Genomic DNA, 15,713 nt, shown 5'->3' on the forward strand with positions numbered 1-15,713 from the left:
CACCTTCGCCTAGTATGGAATATGTCATTACAAACTAACCCCTCACTCCTTTACAAAACTGTAGTGTGGATTTTAGCCACGGTGGTAACAGCCCTGACGCTCATAGAATTCTGAGCATCAGAGCTGCTACCACCACGGCTGGCGCTAAAAAATGCTCCACAGTTTTGTAAAAGGGGGGATAAAATAGAAATACACAGTTTCAACGCTCTAGCTCAGAGGTGCCCAAACTTTTTGAGCTTGTGAGCTACTTTAAAATGACCAAGTCAAAATGATCTACCAACAATAAAATTAAAAAACACAAAGCACACTATACACTGAGAAAATGTTAATTATCATTCCTATTCTGGGTTTTTTTCAAAGAGGTCAAGGCAGATGACTCTATGCATTGTCACCTCAGTAACAACCATATAAAAATAGACAAATATACCCTCCATCCTTTTTATTAAACCACAATAGCAGTTTTTAGCGCAGGGAGCTGCGCTGAATGCCCAGCGCTGCTCTTGACGCTCATAGGCTCCCTGCGCTAAAAACCACTATTGCGGTTTAGTAAAAGGGGACCATATTGTAAAATATAGACAGCAGATATAAATTCAGAACTGTGCATAGTAAGTGAAGGGAAGTTTTCATCTCTGGGAATTTACCCAGTTAACTATTAAGTTATTTGGGCAAATTCCTTTGAAAACTGTGGTAATACTGCCTCCACTTTGCTAAATTTAAAATAAAATCATTTTTCCTACCTTGTCTGGTGATTTCATGAGTCTCTGGTTGCACTTTCTTCTTCTGACTGTGCATCCAATCTTTCTTCCCTTCTATCAGCCTGTTTGCTTCCTCTCCTCCACACCTCATTCCCTCCCCCAACTTTTTCTTCCTCTCTCCCTGCCCTTTCTTTCTTTCTCTCTTCATGCCCCCTTTCTTTTTTTTCTGTTTCTCTTCTTTCCTTCTGTTTCTCTGCCTGCCCCCTTTCTTTCTTTCTCCCTGCCCTTCCCCAAGCCACTGCCGCTGCCATCGGGGAACAGGATCCAAATGCCACCAATGGATAACAGGCCCCAAAGCCGACGCCGCCAACGCCTCATGCTCTCCCTGCTTCGGGCCGACCAGCATTCCTCTCCCCGACGTCAATTCTGCCGTCGGAGAGGAAGTTCCGCCCAGCCAGGCAGCGATTGGCTGGCCCGAACTTCCTCTCGGACTGCAGAATTGACGTCGGGGAGAGGAAGACTGATCGGCCCGATAGATTAGATCGCCAAGACAAAGTGAGTCCTGGGTGATCGACTCACTTTGCCTTGGCGAGCTACTTGCGCCCTTACCTTAGAACTGCCCAGGCCCCCTGTCAGCTCTGGGCCCCTGAATGCAGGACTGGTAGTACTGCCCTGATGGCGGCCCTGCAGGCAGTCCCTGGGTTAAGAATGAGTTACGCTTATAAAGCTGTTCTTAAGTCGGATTTGTATGTAACTCAGATTCTTGTTGCTTACCTCTGTGCCCAGTGGTCAAAAGGGTCAACTGTCCCTACCAGTGTTCCCTCAAGCCCAGTATCCTGTGTCCAACGATGGCAAACAGGATGCCTGGCAAGATCCCAAGGAGTGGCAACATTCCAAAGCTCATATTGTGATGTAATGCCTCATTCCACCAATGCCTAAGAGCCAACCTCAGCAGTGATGTCACAATGGCTTGATTATTCCTATATAGGCGGTCCCTGGGTTAAGAACAATTTATGTTTTTAAAGCTGTTCTTAAGTCTAATTTGTATGTAACTCAGAACATGTAGATTTTAAGATTCTTGCTGCTTACCTCTGCTCCCAGCTGATAAAAGGGCCATCTGTCCCTACCCAGTGTTCCCTCTAAGGTACAGTATGCACAACCACACACTGTTCTTAATGCGGCCAGACATCATTCCTGAATCTGCTACAGGAGACGTGTAGGAGTCTATGCCACTGAAAATGCTGCTCAGTGAAATCAAATGAAACCACAACCATGTTCTTAAGTAGCAACATTCCAGAGCTTAGATTGTGATGTCATAATGCCTCATTCCACCAATGCCTAAGAGCCAACTTCATCAATGATGTCACAATGGTGTCACAATGGCTTGATTATTCCTATACTGGCAGTCCCCAGTTTACGAACAATTTACGTTTTTAAAGCTGTTCTTAAGTTGGATTTCTATGTAACTCAGAACTTGTAGATTTTAAGATTCTTGCTTCTTCTTACCTCTGCTCCCAGCTGACAAAGGAACAACTGTCCCTACCAGAGTTCCATCTAAGGTACAGCATGCAAAACCCACACACTGTTCTTAATGGGGCCATACATCATTCCTGAATCTGTTACAGGAAAAATGTAGGCGTCCATACCACTAGAAATACTGCTCAGTGAAATCAAATGAAGCCGTAACTGTGTTCTTAAGTATGAGTTGTACTTAAGTCAGGCGTCTGTAACTCAGGGACTGCCTGTATTTCAAAGACAAGCCTGGCAAGCAGCACTGGACCTGCTTTCACTCCACTGATCATAAAATGCACATTTATAGTACATCATTAGTTCCAAACTCTGCCCATTGCTCCCACACTGAACCTTGGAAGTAGAAGGGTTTAATAACAACTTATGGCTGATCTCACAGTCAGTCTACAGGGTTGCCCGCGAAGTTACAAATGATGTAAAATGCTGCCTTCCTACATTGATCAGATTCCAGGCCCTATGAGGTCATCGGTACTGCTCTTCTGAAGAGGGCTGCTTAAAGTATTTGTAAAAACAACTCCCAGGAGGAGGAAAGGATTATTACAGCTATTGGTAGGAGAATTTCTCAGAGCACAGAGGCTGTGTTTCGCTTGTGTCTTACTAAGTACTGACTGGTGTGTGTTGTTAAACACCCACACACAGGTCCTCTGAGATGTGTGTCATCCTGAACAGCAAACTTCCCTTCCATTTGTGCTGTCTCTGAAACCTGGGAGCATTTCCATCTTCCATCAACAATCAGGTGATGCATCACAGACCAGGCTGGGGAGCATTGTTTAAAGAAAACTAGAAACTGTCCTAACCAGGGCAGGATTAACCAATAGGCCAAGCAGGCACGTGCCTAGGGCCCGAAATGGTCAGGGGGGCCCGATGAAGGAGGGCATCAACATTGTTTTTTCCAAACGGCAATGGGCCCCTCCAGCATCAATCGGCAACGTGGGTGAAGTGTATCTAAGGTTTAAATAGTGAGATTGAGTGGCGAGTTATTTAGCATTTTATTATGCATTTTTTATAATGTTTCTGTATGATGCATTTTCGGGCATTTTTTCATTCATTTTTTCATGCTTTTGCGATAGTCTTTTTCAAAGCTATCACGTATTGTTGAGTGGTCCTCTAATTGGCCGATAGTAATGACGCACGGGATCTTTAAAAACTTCACGGTGTCAGTATAGTAGCTGACACGCTATGAGGAGGCAGTTTAGAAAAAGCCGATATGGTAGAAGCTATTTGTATGTTTGGTAAGTGCCATTCGTAGCCTTGATTTTTATAAAAAAAAATTTTAATCGGTTATATTTATAAGTTTGATTGAATTTTAATAAAGATTTACATTTTAACATTTTGTATTTTTAGTTTCATCGTGCCCATACGTTTTGAGATTTTCTGTAAATTTTCCTTCGGTTCCCTGAGGCAGGAATGAAACGTACATCAGAACCTGCAAGCTAAAGATAAGTTTGCCATTTCAGACCTATAACACAATGTTTATTATTTTGAAGTAAATGCTCACAACAGCGACAAGTTTTACAACTTGTTTTGTGAATTATGCGATGATTGGGCGGTGAGGTGGTAGTGTTGGGGTTTCCCTGTTATCACCTCCATTTCTCTGAGCATATTATTTCATTAACAGTTGTATATACTCACAAGTATTGGATTATTCAAAATTGACCAATACAGAGCAAGCAGTGGCTTCCCCCATGTCTTTCTCAATAACAGACTATGGACTTTTCCTCCATGAACTTGTCCAAACCTTTCTTAAAACCAGCTACGCTATCCACTCTTACCACATCCTCTGGCAATGCATTCCAGAGCTTAACTATTCTCTGAGTACAAAAAAAAATTTCCTCCCATTGGTTTTAAAAAAGTATTTCCCTGCAATTTCATCGAGTGTCCCCTAGTCTTTGTCATTTTTGACAGAGTGAAATCTCGATCCACTTGTTCTACTCTACTCAGGATTTTGTAGAATTCAATCATATCTCCCCTCAGCTGTCTCTTTTCCAAGCTGAAGAGGGTGGGATATGGGCCTCTATGGGTCACCAGACTACTCTAGAGACCTGCTTGCTGCTCCACTAGGATTTCTCATAATATCTGCAGCTGTCATAGAGGCAGGTATGTACTGTTTGTTTCACATCTGGGGGGCGGGGCATGCCTTCATGTTTATTAATGCTTGATATACCGCTTTACATTCTTAAGCGATTTACAGCATACATTGTTAAAAATTAAAAGGAGGGGGTATTACAAACATGATTAAAATGTTAAACAAATCATACGCCAAACCAACCTAGATACAAAAGGGAAAAGGGTGAGAATACATTGCTAAAAATAAATAAATAAATAAATAAAAGAGAGGGAAGGAGAAAATAAAAGGGAATGCGGAGAAATGTGCATCATAGTCCAGGGCTAGATCTTGTACACATCTTTAAAGAGAAAAGTTTTAAACATAGATTTGAATTTAGAGCAATTAGATTCATGCAACAGTGTTGATGGTAGTGAATTCCATAACTGAAAAAATTGTTTTACGAGTCATGTCGTAGAATAATTGCCGAACGGAGGGGATTGTAAGAAGGCCTTGTTGGGATGAACGAAATGATCTGGAAGTTACATATGGAATCAGCAATCTATCAATGAAAGCAGGCGAGCGATTTTCTGGTCATTTTGTGTATTTTTTTGGCCCTTATGCACTTTTAAAACAGGTTTAACTCCAAACATCTAAATGGTGCCCTGGACATATTCAAAACGTTTCATCATCCCTGCAAGATGTCCAAGTGCTAAGGCCACCCTAATCCGCCCAAAACACGCCTCTAACCCGCCCCTTAAGATTTAGGCATACTGGAGGAAAATTGACTTGCAAGACATCTAAAAAGTCAGTTTTGAAAATCAGCACTTGATGTTTTAGCGATTAAAATGGCCAAATGCCACTTTATGCCGGGTTTTTTTGGACATCTGTCTGTTTTGAAAACGAGCCTCCGAGTCTCCGAAGGAACATAAGAACATAAGCATCGCCTCAGACCATAGATCCATCATGCCCAGCAGTCCGCTCCCGCGGCGGCCCCCCAGGTCAATGACCTGTAAGAGATCTATTACTCTAAAGCATTTTGTACTGTATAGTAACCCTCTAATTGTACCCTTCAATCCCCTTTTCCTTCAGGAACTCGTCCAATCCCATTTTGAAACTCAAAATCGTACTCTGCTCTGCCACCTCTTCTGGAAGTGCATTCCAGGTGTCCACTAGAGAGTTGCGCGGGGACAGAAATCTCACCCTGCCAGGATCCTCTCCATCCCCACCTGTCCCTGCCAGGATCCTCTCATCCCCACCTGTCCCTGCCAGGATCCTCTCCATCCCCACCCATCCCCGCAAGTAATTACCTCCATCCCTGCCCGCCCCATAAAAAGCAGCAATTCCTTCTGACAGGATCATCAATTCCACAGTTTCTTTTGTGTTTGCGCTGCTGTTTTCCTTATGGAATCTCTTTGGTGGAACCCTTTTTTTGTTTCCTGTTCAGGTAATTAACTTATAAACCCCCTCTTTTACTAAGGCTGACGTGTCCATTATATTATATGGACGAACCCTGCTTCCAAAGCCTTCCATCCCTGTGGGAGTTCTGTGGGTTAGGGGGATTCCCGCAGGACACCCGTGGGATTCCCGCAGGACTCCCACGGGTTTCCCGCAGGACACCCGCGGGATTCCCGCAGGACTCCCACGGGTTTCCTGCAGGACACTCGCGGGATTCCCGCAGGACTCCAATGGAATATCCGCAGGGCACCTGCGGGATTTCCTGCAGGACACCCGCAGGATTCCCGCAGGACTCCCATGGGATATCCGCAGGACTCCCACGGGATTCCCACAGGACTCCTGCAGGACTCCCATGGGATTCCCGCAGGGCTCCCACGGGATTCCCGCAGGACTACCGCGATCCCCTTTCCTGTGCAGACCTCTGAGTGAAGAACTTCCTAGCATTTGTTCTGAATCTGTCTCCCTTCAATTTTTTTGAGTGCCCGCTAGTTTTTGTTGCCCCCGCCAGTCTGAAGAATCTGCCCCTCTATACCTTCTCTCTACTCTTGTAAGTTTCTATCATATCCCCTCTAAGTCTAACCCGAGTAAATGCATAAATGAGACTGCCAGTCCATGGCGATACTCGAGAGGGTCCAGAGAAGAGCAACAAAAATGATAAAGGGCATGGAAAACCTTCCCTGGAAAAGCGGAGACTTAGAGGGGATATGATAGAAACTTACAAGAAAACTAACGCCAGCTCAATGCGTCTAGCGCGTGGGGCAATTCAGCACACGCTAAAACCGCTATCGCAGCTTAGTAAAAGGAGCCCTAAGTGAAAACCAGTTATTTAAGGGGCATTCGCATTCCAAGCTGGAGTCAGCACTTGGCCGGTTCAGTGCTGAAAATTAGCAGATAACAAGTTGTACATGTTTGAGGCTATCGGGTGAGAATTTTGTAGATCATACTGTAAATCAATCAATGAATCAGCCAAGGTTTCTCGACAAAAGAATGAGAGTCCTGCAGGAAATCCCGCGGGGGTTTTTCAGGAAATCTCGCTGGAACCCTGCAAGAAATCCCGCGGGAACACTGCAAGAAATCCCTGGGATAAGGCAGGGTTCCCTACTCCACAGCTCCTGTCCCGATCTCAGCCAGCCGGCTCTCTCCCTGCCCTCCACACACTTCTGCTAAGGCTAGAACTTGGCTCCGCCCCATCCCTCCTGCATTTCTATCTGCTTGACAGCCCCTTCCCTCCTTCTACTGTCTCTCCCCCCCCCCCTAGTCTTCCTTAGCACCCCTTGGCAAAAACAAGAAGCACTTACAGCCTTATTCCTCAAACCTGCCCCGCTTTCTCTTTACCTCCCCCCCCCAAAAAAAAAGCTTTCGGTTTCTTCTTCCCTTCCCCCCATACGTGCACACACCAACACACACACACACACTTCACTTAAATGTGGGGCTACTCCTTTGTATTAGAATTTAAGAAGAAATTAGCTCAGAGATATTAGAAGTAAACATGCATCCCACAGCTTTGCTACCAGATCTATCAGTGGAGTTATTGTGCTGTGGAGTGTAAGTGCATTCTCAGATGTTTCAAGTGTGTGTGTGTGTATTTTGGAACTCCGTGTTTGTGTCTTTTCGTGCAAATGTAGCTTACAGATGTGTTGTCTATTTATTATTTTGGGTGTGCATCTGTACGTGCTCATTTGAATATATGGCTGTGCCTGGATATATTTAATACTGCATGCATGAATGTAGAGTTTGATCTATGTACTGTGAATGCTGTTTATACATACTGTGTATGTCCAACTCCTAGACTGCAGCTATACGCTTATGGATAAAACTGTTATCTGCGGGCATGCCATTGCATAACGCTGTCTATGTATGCCTGTATTCATATGTGCATCATTCAGCCCTGTGGGTGATTGCAGCCATCTCAGTGGTTTAGTGATAGTGCTGTTTCCAGCCGTTCAGAAGAGCAAGCCCAAGAGCTTCTCTCGATGGGCGCAATGAACATTGGGCTGGATGGTCCGTGTTTGATCACCTCCGTAGGAAAGAGAAGGGGGGAGGGGGAGGATGCAGGAGATAAACCCAAAACCAACGCGGCTCCTAACACCCTTCCCCCTTCCGCTAACAAACGGCAACTTACCAACAAAAGAAAATCAAAAGACATAAATTTAGGCTTTTTGGAAGCGAGCAAAACTTCGAGATCGATCCGTTAAAAAAGGACGAACTCGAAGAATTCAACAGCTCGCTCACAAACCTCCGATGCTAAACATTTTCAAAAAGCTACGGTCACAGCTTGTACAGCTTGCAACAGTACTTCAGAAAAATAATGGTTGGTAAGAAGACTTCCTTATATTGCCTTTTTTACGACAACAATGCTTTGCGGTAGGTGCATTCGGAGCCCGCTAATGACGTCCGTGATTAAACAATGGCCCATTTCTACGCAGCGAAGTCCTAAAGAGCTAGCGCATGCGTTATGAGCTTGAAAACCAACAAGGATACAGTGCGCACGTGCGTCGATTGATGTTTCAGCATTAATAGCGGCGTGTTTACGATTGGATCATTTGCATGGACAAGCTTTACTGAATCGATCGCCTACAATGACTCGGAAATGGATAGGACATGAAGCGAATAGATTTCGGGACTTTAGTGAATCCTGCCCAAAGTGCTGGGTAGGGGGGAGGCAGGGAGTAGGAGATGAAAGGGAGCAACTTTATAATCTGACATTCCCACTGAAGGAGAGGGGCGGGATAGGACAAAATAGTTTTGGGAGTTGGGCTGGCTGGGAGAGCATTTAAAAGGACAGCTTAGTGGGTTAAAGCACCAGACTGCTAGGTTTTTAATTGGTGCACAGGCAGGTCAGTGTTTGAGACAGGCTGCATAAAATAAATAAAAGCCGAATGTCTGAATGAGGGAGGTTCCAGTCCTGAAACTGCCTGCATAAAAGCCAGGGGTTCCAATCCCAGTGCTGCCTGCAAACATTATGCTCAATGACCACCGAGGACTCTGCAACAAAAGCATCAGCCAAGCAGGGGATTCCTTTGACGAGGAGTCATCTTTAGACCAGATGGGTCCACTAGGGTCTTCTGTTTTATCAGGTCAGCAGCAGGAGTGCTCCCAGCCTCTACCACCGCAGAGATCCAAGGCTGCAGCACTGTCAGCCTTAGCTATAGAAGTACCTGAACCTTAAGCACGGAAGGCCAAGAAAGGGGAGTCTGTGAGGGGTGGGAAGGGGAAGGGTGCAGCCCCCCATTCAGCCTCTGCAAGGGTTGAAATCACTAGCCATCAGAGTAGCACATGGTTGGGGGAGGAGGACAACTGCAGGTATTTCCCAGCCATGGCCCTCCCCTATTGATGGCCAGAGTGAGAGTGCAGGGGCTGGTCACAATGGCGGGGGAGGGTGGGGTTATAGGCAGGGATGCGCTTGGTGAATTTCCAGGCAGTGGAGCAGCTGCTGCATGGGGTTCCCAGCCCCCCTGCTGTACCAGTATGGCAATCCCCCCATCCCCTCCCCATTCTCTTTCAGTCCAGTGGGGACAAGGCCAGTGGCAAGCCAGTGGGGACAAGGCTGGAGGCCTATGTTCTGGCCTCCATACTATGGGGTTGGGATGGCAGGCCAGTCTCGAGGTTGTTCATGGACACAGCAGTGGGTAGGGAGAGAGGGGCGCAGAGCAATCTAGAGTTCTACTCACCACCTGGGCCATGGCCCAAGGTGTCCCACTCGAGTGGTGCCAGCCTCTCTGGTTCTTCTTTAGATGTCCACAGAGTGCAGATCCCGGAGGTCGAAGGACTTGGGATGTCACAGCAACAGGGGCAGCAGAGGGCATTACAGGCCATCAGACAGCAGCACATGCAAACAGCCCAGCAGGCTGCAGCGTTCAACATCAAACCTCGAAGGATCCAGTTCGAGTCACAGCAGAGGGGGGTGACAGGGTGGTAGCTGCAGAAGGCACCACTGAACTGGCAGCCGGGGATGTGGAGGAATCGGGTAACATGGACAGAGGGGTTATGCCAGTGGTCAGGGCAGCTAAGAAAAAAGCAAGAAGTGCAGGTGTCGTTCTTCCTGTTCTACATCTTCTGCTAGTTCCTCTTCTTCTTCATCATCTCTGATTGTGGGTGGAGGGCCTTCTGTTACTACAGGGGAGGGTTTAGAAGGTGAAGGCCAGTCTAAAATAATAGCATTAAAGTATCCAGTCTTGGTTTGTTAACTCCCATCCCACTGCAGCCACTGGGTTTTACTGGAATGGAAGGAAATTGGAGGACTGTATTTGTTCCCTTCAATAAACTAAAATAGTGAAGATCTTTGAACATAATTAAAGTATTTTCTTTTATACAAATAAAAAGTTTCGAACAAAGGGGCTCTTGTACTGCAATGCATTATACACTCAATGTGCAGATAAAGGCTACCCATAGCAATATAGTAAATGACAGCAGATAAAAACCTGCATGGTCCATCACTTTCATTTGAAGCAACAATCAAATAATTATTCATTTCCCCCCCCCCCCCTCCTTGACTAACGCGAAGCGCAGGTTTTAGTGCCGGCAGTGGCGGTAACTGCTCCAACACTAAAACCCATGGTACAGATTAGTAAAGGATGCTAAAAGTTCCTCTACAATATGTCTTCCCCTCCCCCCCCCAATTTAGGCAAGACCTGACCTCAGACAATATGAATGTGGAATAAGATGCGCATACTTGCTACTGATCCATCTTCTTGCGTACGGATACAGACCGTAGAAGTCCATCCGGCATCAGCTACACCAACCCTACTGCTGGAGTCGCCATCAAAACTAATCCCAGCCTGTTTTCTGATAGTTTACCTGTTACCGCATGTTAAAATATATGTTACTTAAATTTTGTGAATTTCTCTGTCAGGGGGTGAGGCATGGGATAAGAGTGGGCTGGGCTTGCCTAATGCAAAGTTAATGCAGGACCCATTACCACCTGTGAAATAAGAGGTGGAGTTTCCAAATTAGCTGGAAGCAGGAACTGCACGTTAGAGAATGGCACGGGGAAAAAAATCTGTCCCCGTCACTCACCCGTCACTGGACCGCCATCCCCTTAACCACCCCATCCCCGCTGTCCCCTTTACCGCCCCGTCCCCACAGCATCCACCCTTCCCTCTCGCCCCCCCACTGCCCTTCGGCACCCCTCGCGCGGTCTGTGCATCTCCCTCCCTCCCATTCATGGCGCATTTTAAGGTTTCAGTAGCTTGTTGAAAGCCGGAAGTTGCGTCAGAGGAGAAGCTTCTGCCCACACATGCACGCAACTGCATGTATGCTCCAGCAGCTTTCAACAAGCTACTCATACCTTAAAATGTGCCGCAAAGGTAAGGGGGAGGGAGATAGATTTGGGTAGATAGGAAGGAGGGGGGCCGCACACGATTGGTGACCACACACGTTCCCTCCCTTAGCTGCGGGGACAAGGCCATTCATCGCTCCACGGGGTGGTAGATGGCCTTGTCCCCGTACCTGTGGTGATCACCTTTCCCTCTCCACCGTTTTGGAGGGTTACCCGCAGCTACTCGCAACTAGCCGCGGGTAACATCCACCGTGTCGTTCTCTACTGCACGTTAATTCAGATAAAAAGAAACACTCTGAACGCCCCCATCTTGATGCAGCATTCTTTTTGGACTTGCTGTATGTTAAAATCCTGTGTTGCACCATGTTAAACCCAAAACTTAACGCACAAGTAGAAGGGTGGGCCCCTAAACCCCCAGAACTACATTAACATTATGTGGTAAAGAGGATTTTGGCAGGGAACAGCACAGTGTTACAGATTCACAAATGCAGACCTTAAAACATTTAAATGCTTTTGAAATAGATCGGCCAGCACTTAGAGTAAATCATCCAGACAGACCTCATCCACCAGCTTCTCATTCACACGGATCCATGCACTCACCGACATTCCTCATCTTTGTAAAGCTAAAGGGTTATTGAAATGTTCTGATCATTTGTTTTCTGCCTTTTTGGTGTGTGTGTGGTTTTTTTTTGTTATAAATCACAATGACAAACCCAAGCTCTGAACATCTTTTTTCAAATGTAATCTTATTTAACTGCATTATATCTGCCCGATGGAGATCAATGGTCACTTAATTCAATGGCTTTCACATCAAGGGGGTGGGGGTTATCTCATTTGGGGGCTGTGTAATAAGGACAAGTTGATTAACTCTGGAACCTTTTCTCTTCATTACACTAAACGGTCCAGCCAGGACACAGGAAGGCTAAGAGAATATATTTTCATGGCAAGATGCCCTGTAGTGGCCAGAGTGGCATCTTGCTTCTTCTGAAAGAAAATAAGCCCTTGAATGCTGGAAAGGGAGGGGGGGGAGGATACGCTTAGATATTCTAAAGAGGTCTTTCATGGGTTTTCTTAATAAATGATTGTTTTCCAAGTCTTTCTTTTTGTGGACAACCCCCTCTCCCCCCAAATCAATTATGCGTTTATCGTCTTAGTAAGAACGACTATGAAAACAGAACCTTACATTCCTATTAAGGACTTAAATCTATTGTGTGCTCTGTACCAAAATGCCTGAGTAACATCATAACAGTCTTGGGAGGGGGGGGGCTTTCTTTCACTCACTAAAAAATTAGCACATACAAAGAAAAGCACTCAGCGCAGAGATTTCCATTACTCTTCAGCTCCAGAGGAAATCAAAGTTCTGCCCTGCAGGAACAGGTGGGGAGGGGAGAACTGCAAGCGCAAAGCCCCACTCCCCAGTCCGGGGATTCCCTTCTCACCTGCAGGACACTGTGAGCTCCACTTTGGTGGCTGGGATGCTCCCGGAGATGGGATCGAAGTCGCTCACAGAAGCCATATCCTCTAGCTGGTCCATTTCGTCTTCCTCCATGGGTGTCCTGCTCCGAGCCACTCCTGTTCCCTGGGATAAGGCAGGGTTCCCTACTCCACAGCTCCTGTCCCGATCTCAGCCAGCCGGCTCTCTCCCTGCCCTCCACACACTTCTGCTAAGGCTAGAACTTGGCTCCGCCCCATCCCTCCTGCATTTCTATCTGCTTGACAGCCCCTTCCCTCCTTCTACTGTCTCTCCCCCCCCCCCTAGTCTTCCTTAGCACCCCTTGGCAAAAACAAGAAGCACTTACAGCCTTATTCCTCAAACCTGCCCTGCTTTCTCTTTACCTCCCCCCCAAAAAAGCTCTCGGTTTCTTCTTCCCTCCCCCCCATACGTACACACACCAACACACACACACACACTTCACTTAAATGTGGGGCTACTCCTTTGTATTAGAATTTAAGAAGAAATTAGCTCAGAGATATTAGAAGTAAACATGCATCCCACAGCTTTGCTACCAGATCTATCAGTGGAGTTATTGTGCTGTGGAGTGTAAGTGCATTCTCAGATGTTTCAAGTGTGTGTGTGTGTATTTTGGAACTCCGTGTTTGTGTCTTTTCGTGCAAATGTAGCTTACAGATGTGTTGTCTATTTATTATTTTGGGTGTGCATCTGTACGTGCTCATTTGAATATATGGCTGTGCCTGGATATATTTAATACTGCATGCATGAATGTAGAGTTTGATCTATGTACTGTGAATGCTGTTTATACATACTGTGTATGTCCAACTCCTAGACTGCAGCTATACGCTTATGGATAAAACTGTTATCTGCGGGCATGCCATTGCATAACGCTGTCTATGTATGCCTGTATTCATATGTGCATCATTCAGCCCTGTGGGTGATTGCAGCCATCTCAGTGGTTTAGTGATAGTGCTGTTTCCAGCCGTTCAGAAGAGCAAGCCCAAGAGCTTCTCTCGATGGGCGCAATGAACATTGGGCTGGATGGTCCGTGTTTGATCACCTCCGTAGGAAAGAGAAGGGGGGAGGGGGAGGATGCAGGAGATAAACCCAAAACCAACGCGGCTCCTAACACCCTCCCCCCTTCCGCTAACAAACGGCAACTTACCAACAAAAGAAAATCAAAAGACATAAATTTAGGCTTTTTGGAAGCGAGCAAAACTTCTAGATCGATCCGTTAAAAAAGGACGAACTCGAAGAATTCAACAGCTCGCTCACAAACCTCCGATGCTAAACATTTTCAAAAAGCTACGGTCACAGCTTGTACAGCTTGCAACAGTACTTCAGAAAAATAACGGTTGGTAAGAAGACTTCCTTATATTGCCTTTTTTACGACAACAATGATTTGCGGTAGGTGCATTCGGAGCCCGCTAATGACGTCCGTGATTAAACAATGGCCCATTTCTACGCAGCGAAGTCCTAAAGAGCTAGCGCATGCGTTATGAGCTTGAAAACCAACAAGGATACAGTGCGCACGTGCGTCGATTGATGTTTCAGCGTTAATAGCGGCGTGTTTACGATTGGATCATTTGCATGGACAAGCTTTACTGAATCGATCGCCTACAATGACTCGGAAATGGATAGGACATGAAGCGAATAGATTTCGGGACTTTAGTGAATCCTGCCCAAAGTGCTGGGTAGGGGGGAGGCAGGGAGTAGGAGATGAAAGGGAGCAACTTTAAAATCTGACTTTCCCGTTGAAGGAGAGGGGCGGGATAGGACAAGATAGTTTTGGGAGTTGGGCTGGCTGGGAGAGCATTTAAAAGGACAGCTTAGTGGGTTAAAGCACCAGACTGCTAGGTTTTTAATTGGTGCACAGGCAGGTCAGTGTTTGAGACAGGCTGCATAAAATAAATAAAAGCCGAATGTCTGAATGAGGGAGGTTCCAGTCCTGAAACTGCCTGCATAAAAGCCAGGGGTTCCAGTCCCAGTGCTGCCTGCAAACATTATGCTCAATGACCACTGAGGACTCTGCAACAAAAGCATCAGCCAAGCAGGGGATTCCTTTGACGAGGAGTCATCTTTAGACCAGATGGGTCCACTAGGGTCTTCTGTTTTATCAGGTCAGCAGCAGGAGTGCTCCCAGCCTCTACCACCGCAGAGATCCAAGGCTGCAGCACTGTCAGCCTTAGCTATAGAAGTACCTGAACCTTAAGCATGGAAGGCCAAGAAAGGGGAGTCTGTGAGGGGTGGGAAGGGGAAGGGTGCAGCCCCCCATTCAGCCTCTGCAAGGGTTGAAACCACTAGCCATCAGAGTAGCACATGGTTGGGGGAGGAGGACAACTGCAGGTATTTCCCAGCCATGGCCCTCCCCTATTGATGGCCAGAGTGAGAGTGCAGGGGCTGGTCACAATGGCGGGGGAGGGTGGGGTTATAGGCAGGGATGCGCTCGGTGAATTTCCAGGCAGTGGAGCAGCTGCTGCATGGGGTTCCCAGCCCATCCCAGCCCATCCCCTCCCCATTCTCTTTCAGTCCAGTGGGGACAAGGCCAGTGGCAGGCCAGTGGGGACAAGGCTGGAGGCCTATGTTCTGGCCTCCATACTATGGGGTTGGGATGGCAGGCCAGTCTCGAGGTTGTTCATGGACACAGCAGTGGGTAGGGAGAGAGGGGCGCAGAGCAATCTAGAGTTCTACTCACCACCTGGGCCATGGCCCAAGGTGTCCCACTCGAGTGGTGTCAGCCTCTCTGGTTCTTCTTTAGATGTCCACAGAGTGCAGATCCCGGAGGTCGAAGGACTTGGGATGTCACAGCAACAGGGGCAGCAGAGGGCATTACAGGCCATCAGACAGCAGCACATGCAAACAGCCCAGCAGGCTGCAGCGTTCAACATCAAACCTCGAAGGATCCAGTTCGAGTCACAGCAGAGGGGGGTGACAGGGTGGTAGCTGCAGAAGGCACCACTGAACCGGCAGCCGGGGATGTGGAGGAATCGGGTAACATGGACAGAGGGGTTATGCCAGTGGTCAGGGCAGCTAAGAAAAAAGCAAGAAGTGTCGTTCTTCCTGTTCTACATCTTCTGCTAGTTCCTCTTCTTCTTCATCATCTCTGATTGTGGGTGGAGGGCCTTCTGTTACTACAGGGGAGGGTTTAGAAGGTGAAGGCCAGGGCAGGGGGGGCCCCAGCTTTGGTAGCTTTATCTCAACTATGGGAGAAGGTGCCAAGGGCATTGCGAAAAAAAGATACAGAAGAGGACGTGT

At 47.0% G+C, this 15,713-nt stretch overlaps 1 protein-coding gene across 5 annotated transcripts in view; it reads right to left on the reverse strand.

The window, feature by feature from the left end:
* The window catches only part of LOC117347756 (copine-5-like), a 226,218-nt gene extending 213,586 nt beyond the window's left edge, over positions 1–12,632 (reverse strand). For all 5 annotated transcript variants that reach the window (XM_033919106.1, XM_033919105.1, XM_033919107.1 and 2 more), the window contains exon 1: positions 12,445–12,632. In XM_033919106.1, the coding sequence (XP_033774997.1) occupies positions 12,445–12,554 (110 nt within the window). In that variant the 5' untranslated portion in view covers positions 12,555–12,632. The remainder of the gene's footprint in view (positions 1–12,444) is intronic.
* Between the last annotated feature and the right edge of the window lie 3,081 nt (positions 12,633–15,713).

This window comes from Geotrypetes seraphini, chromosome 13 (genome assembly GCF_902459505.1).
Source record: "Geotrypetes seraphini chromosome 13, aGeoSer1.1, whole genome shotgun sequence".
Taxonomy (NCBI): domain Eukaryota; kingdom Metazoa; phylum Chordata; class Amphibia; order Gymnophiona; family Dermophiidae; genus Geotrypetes; species Geotrypetes seraphini.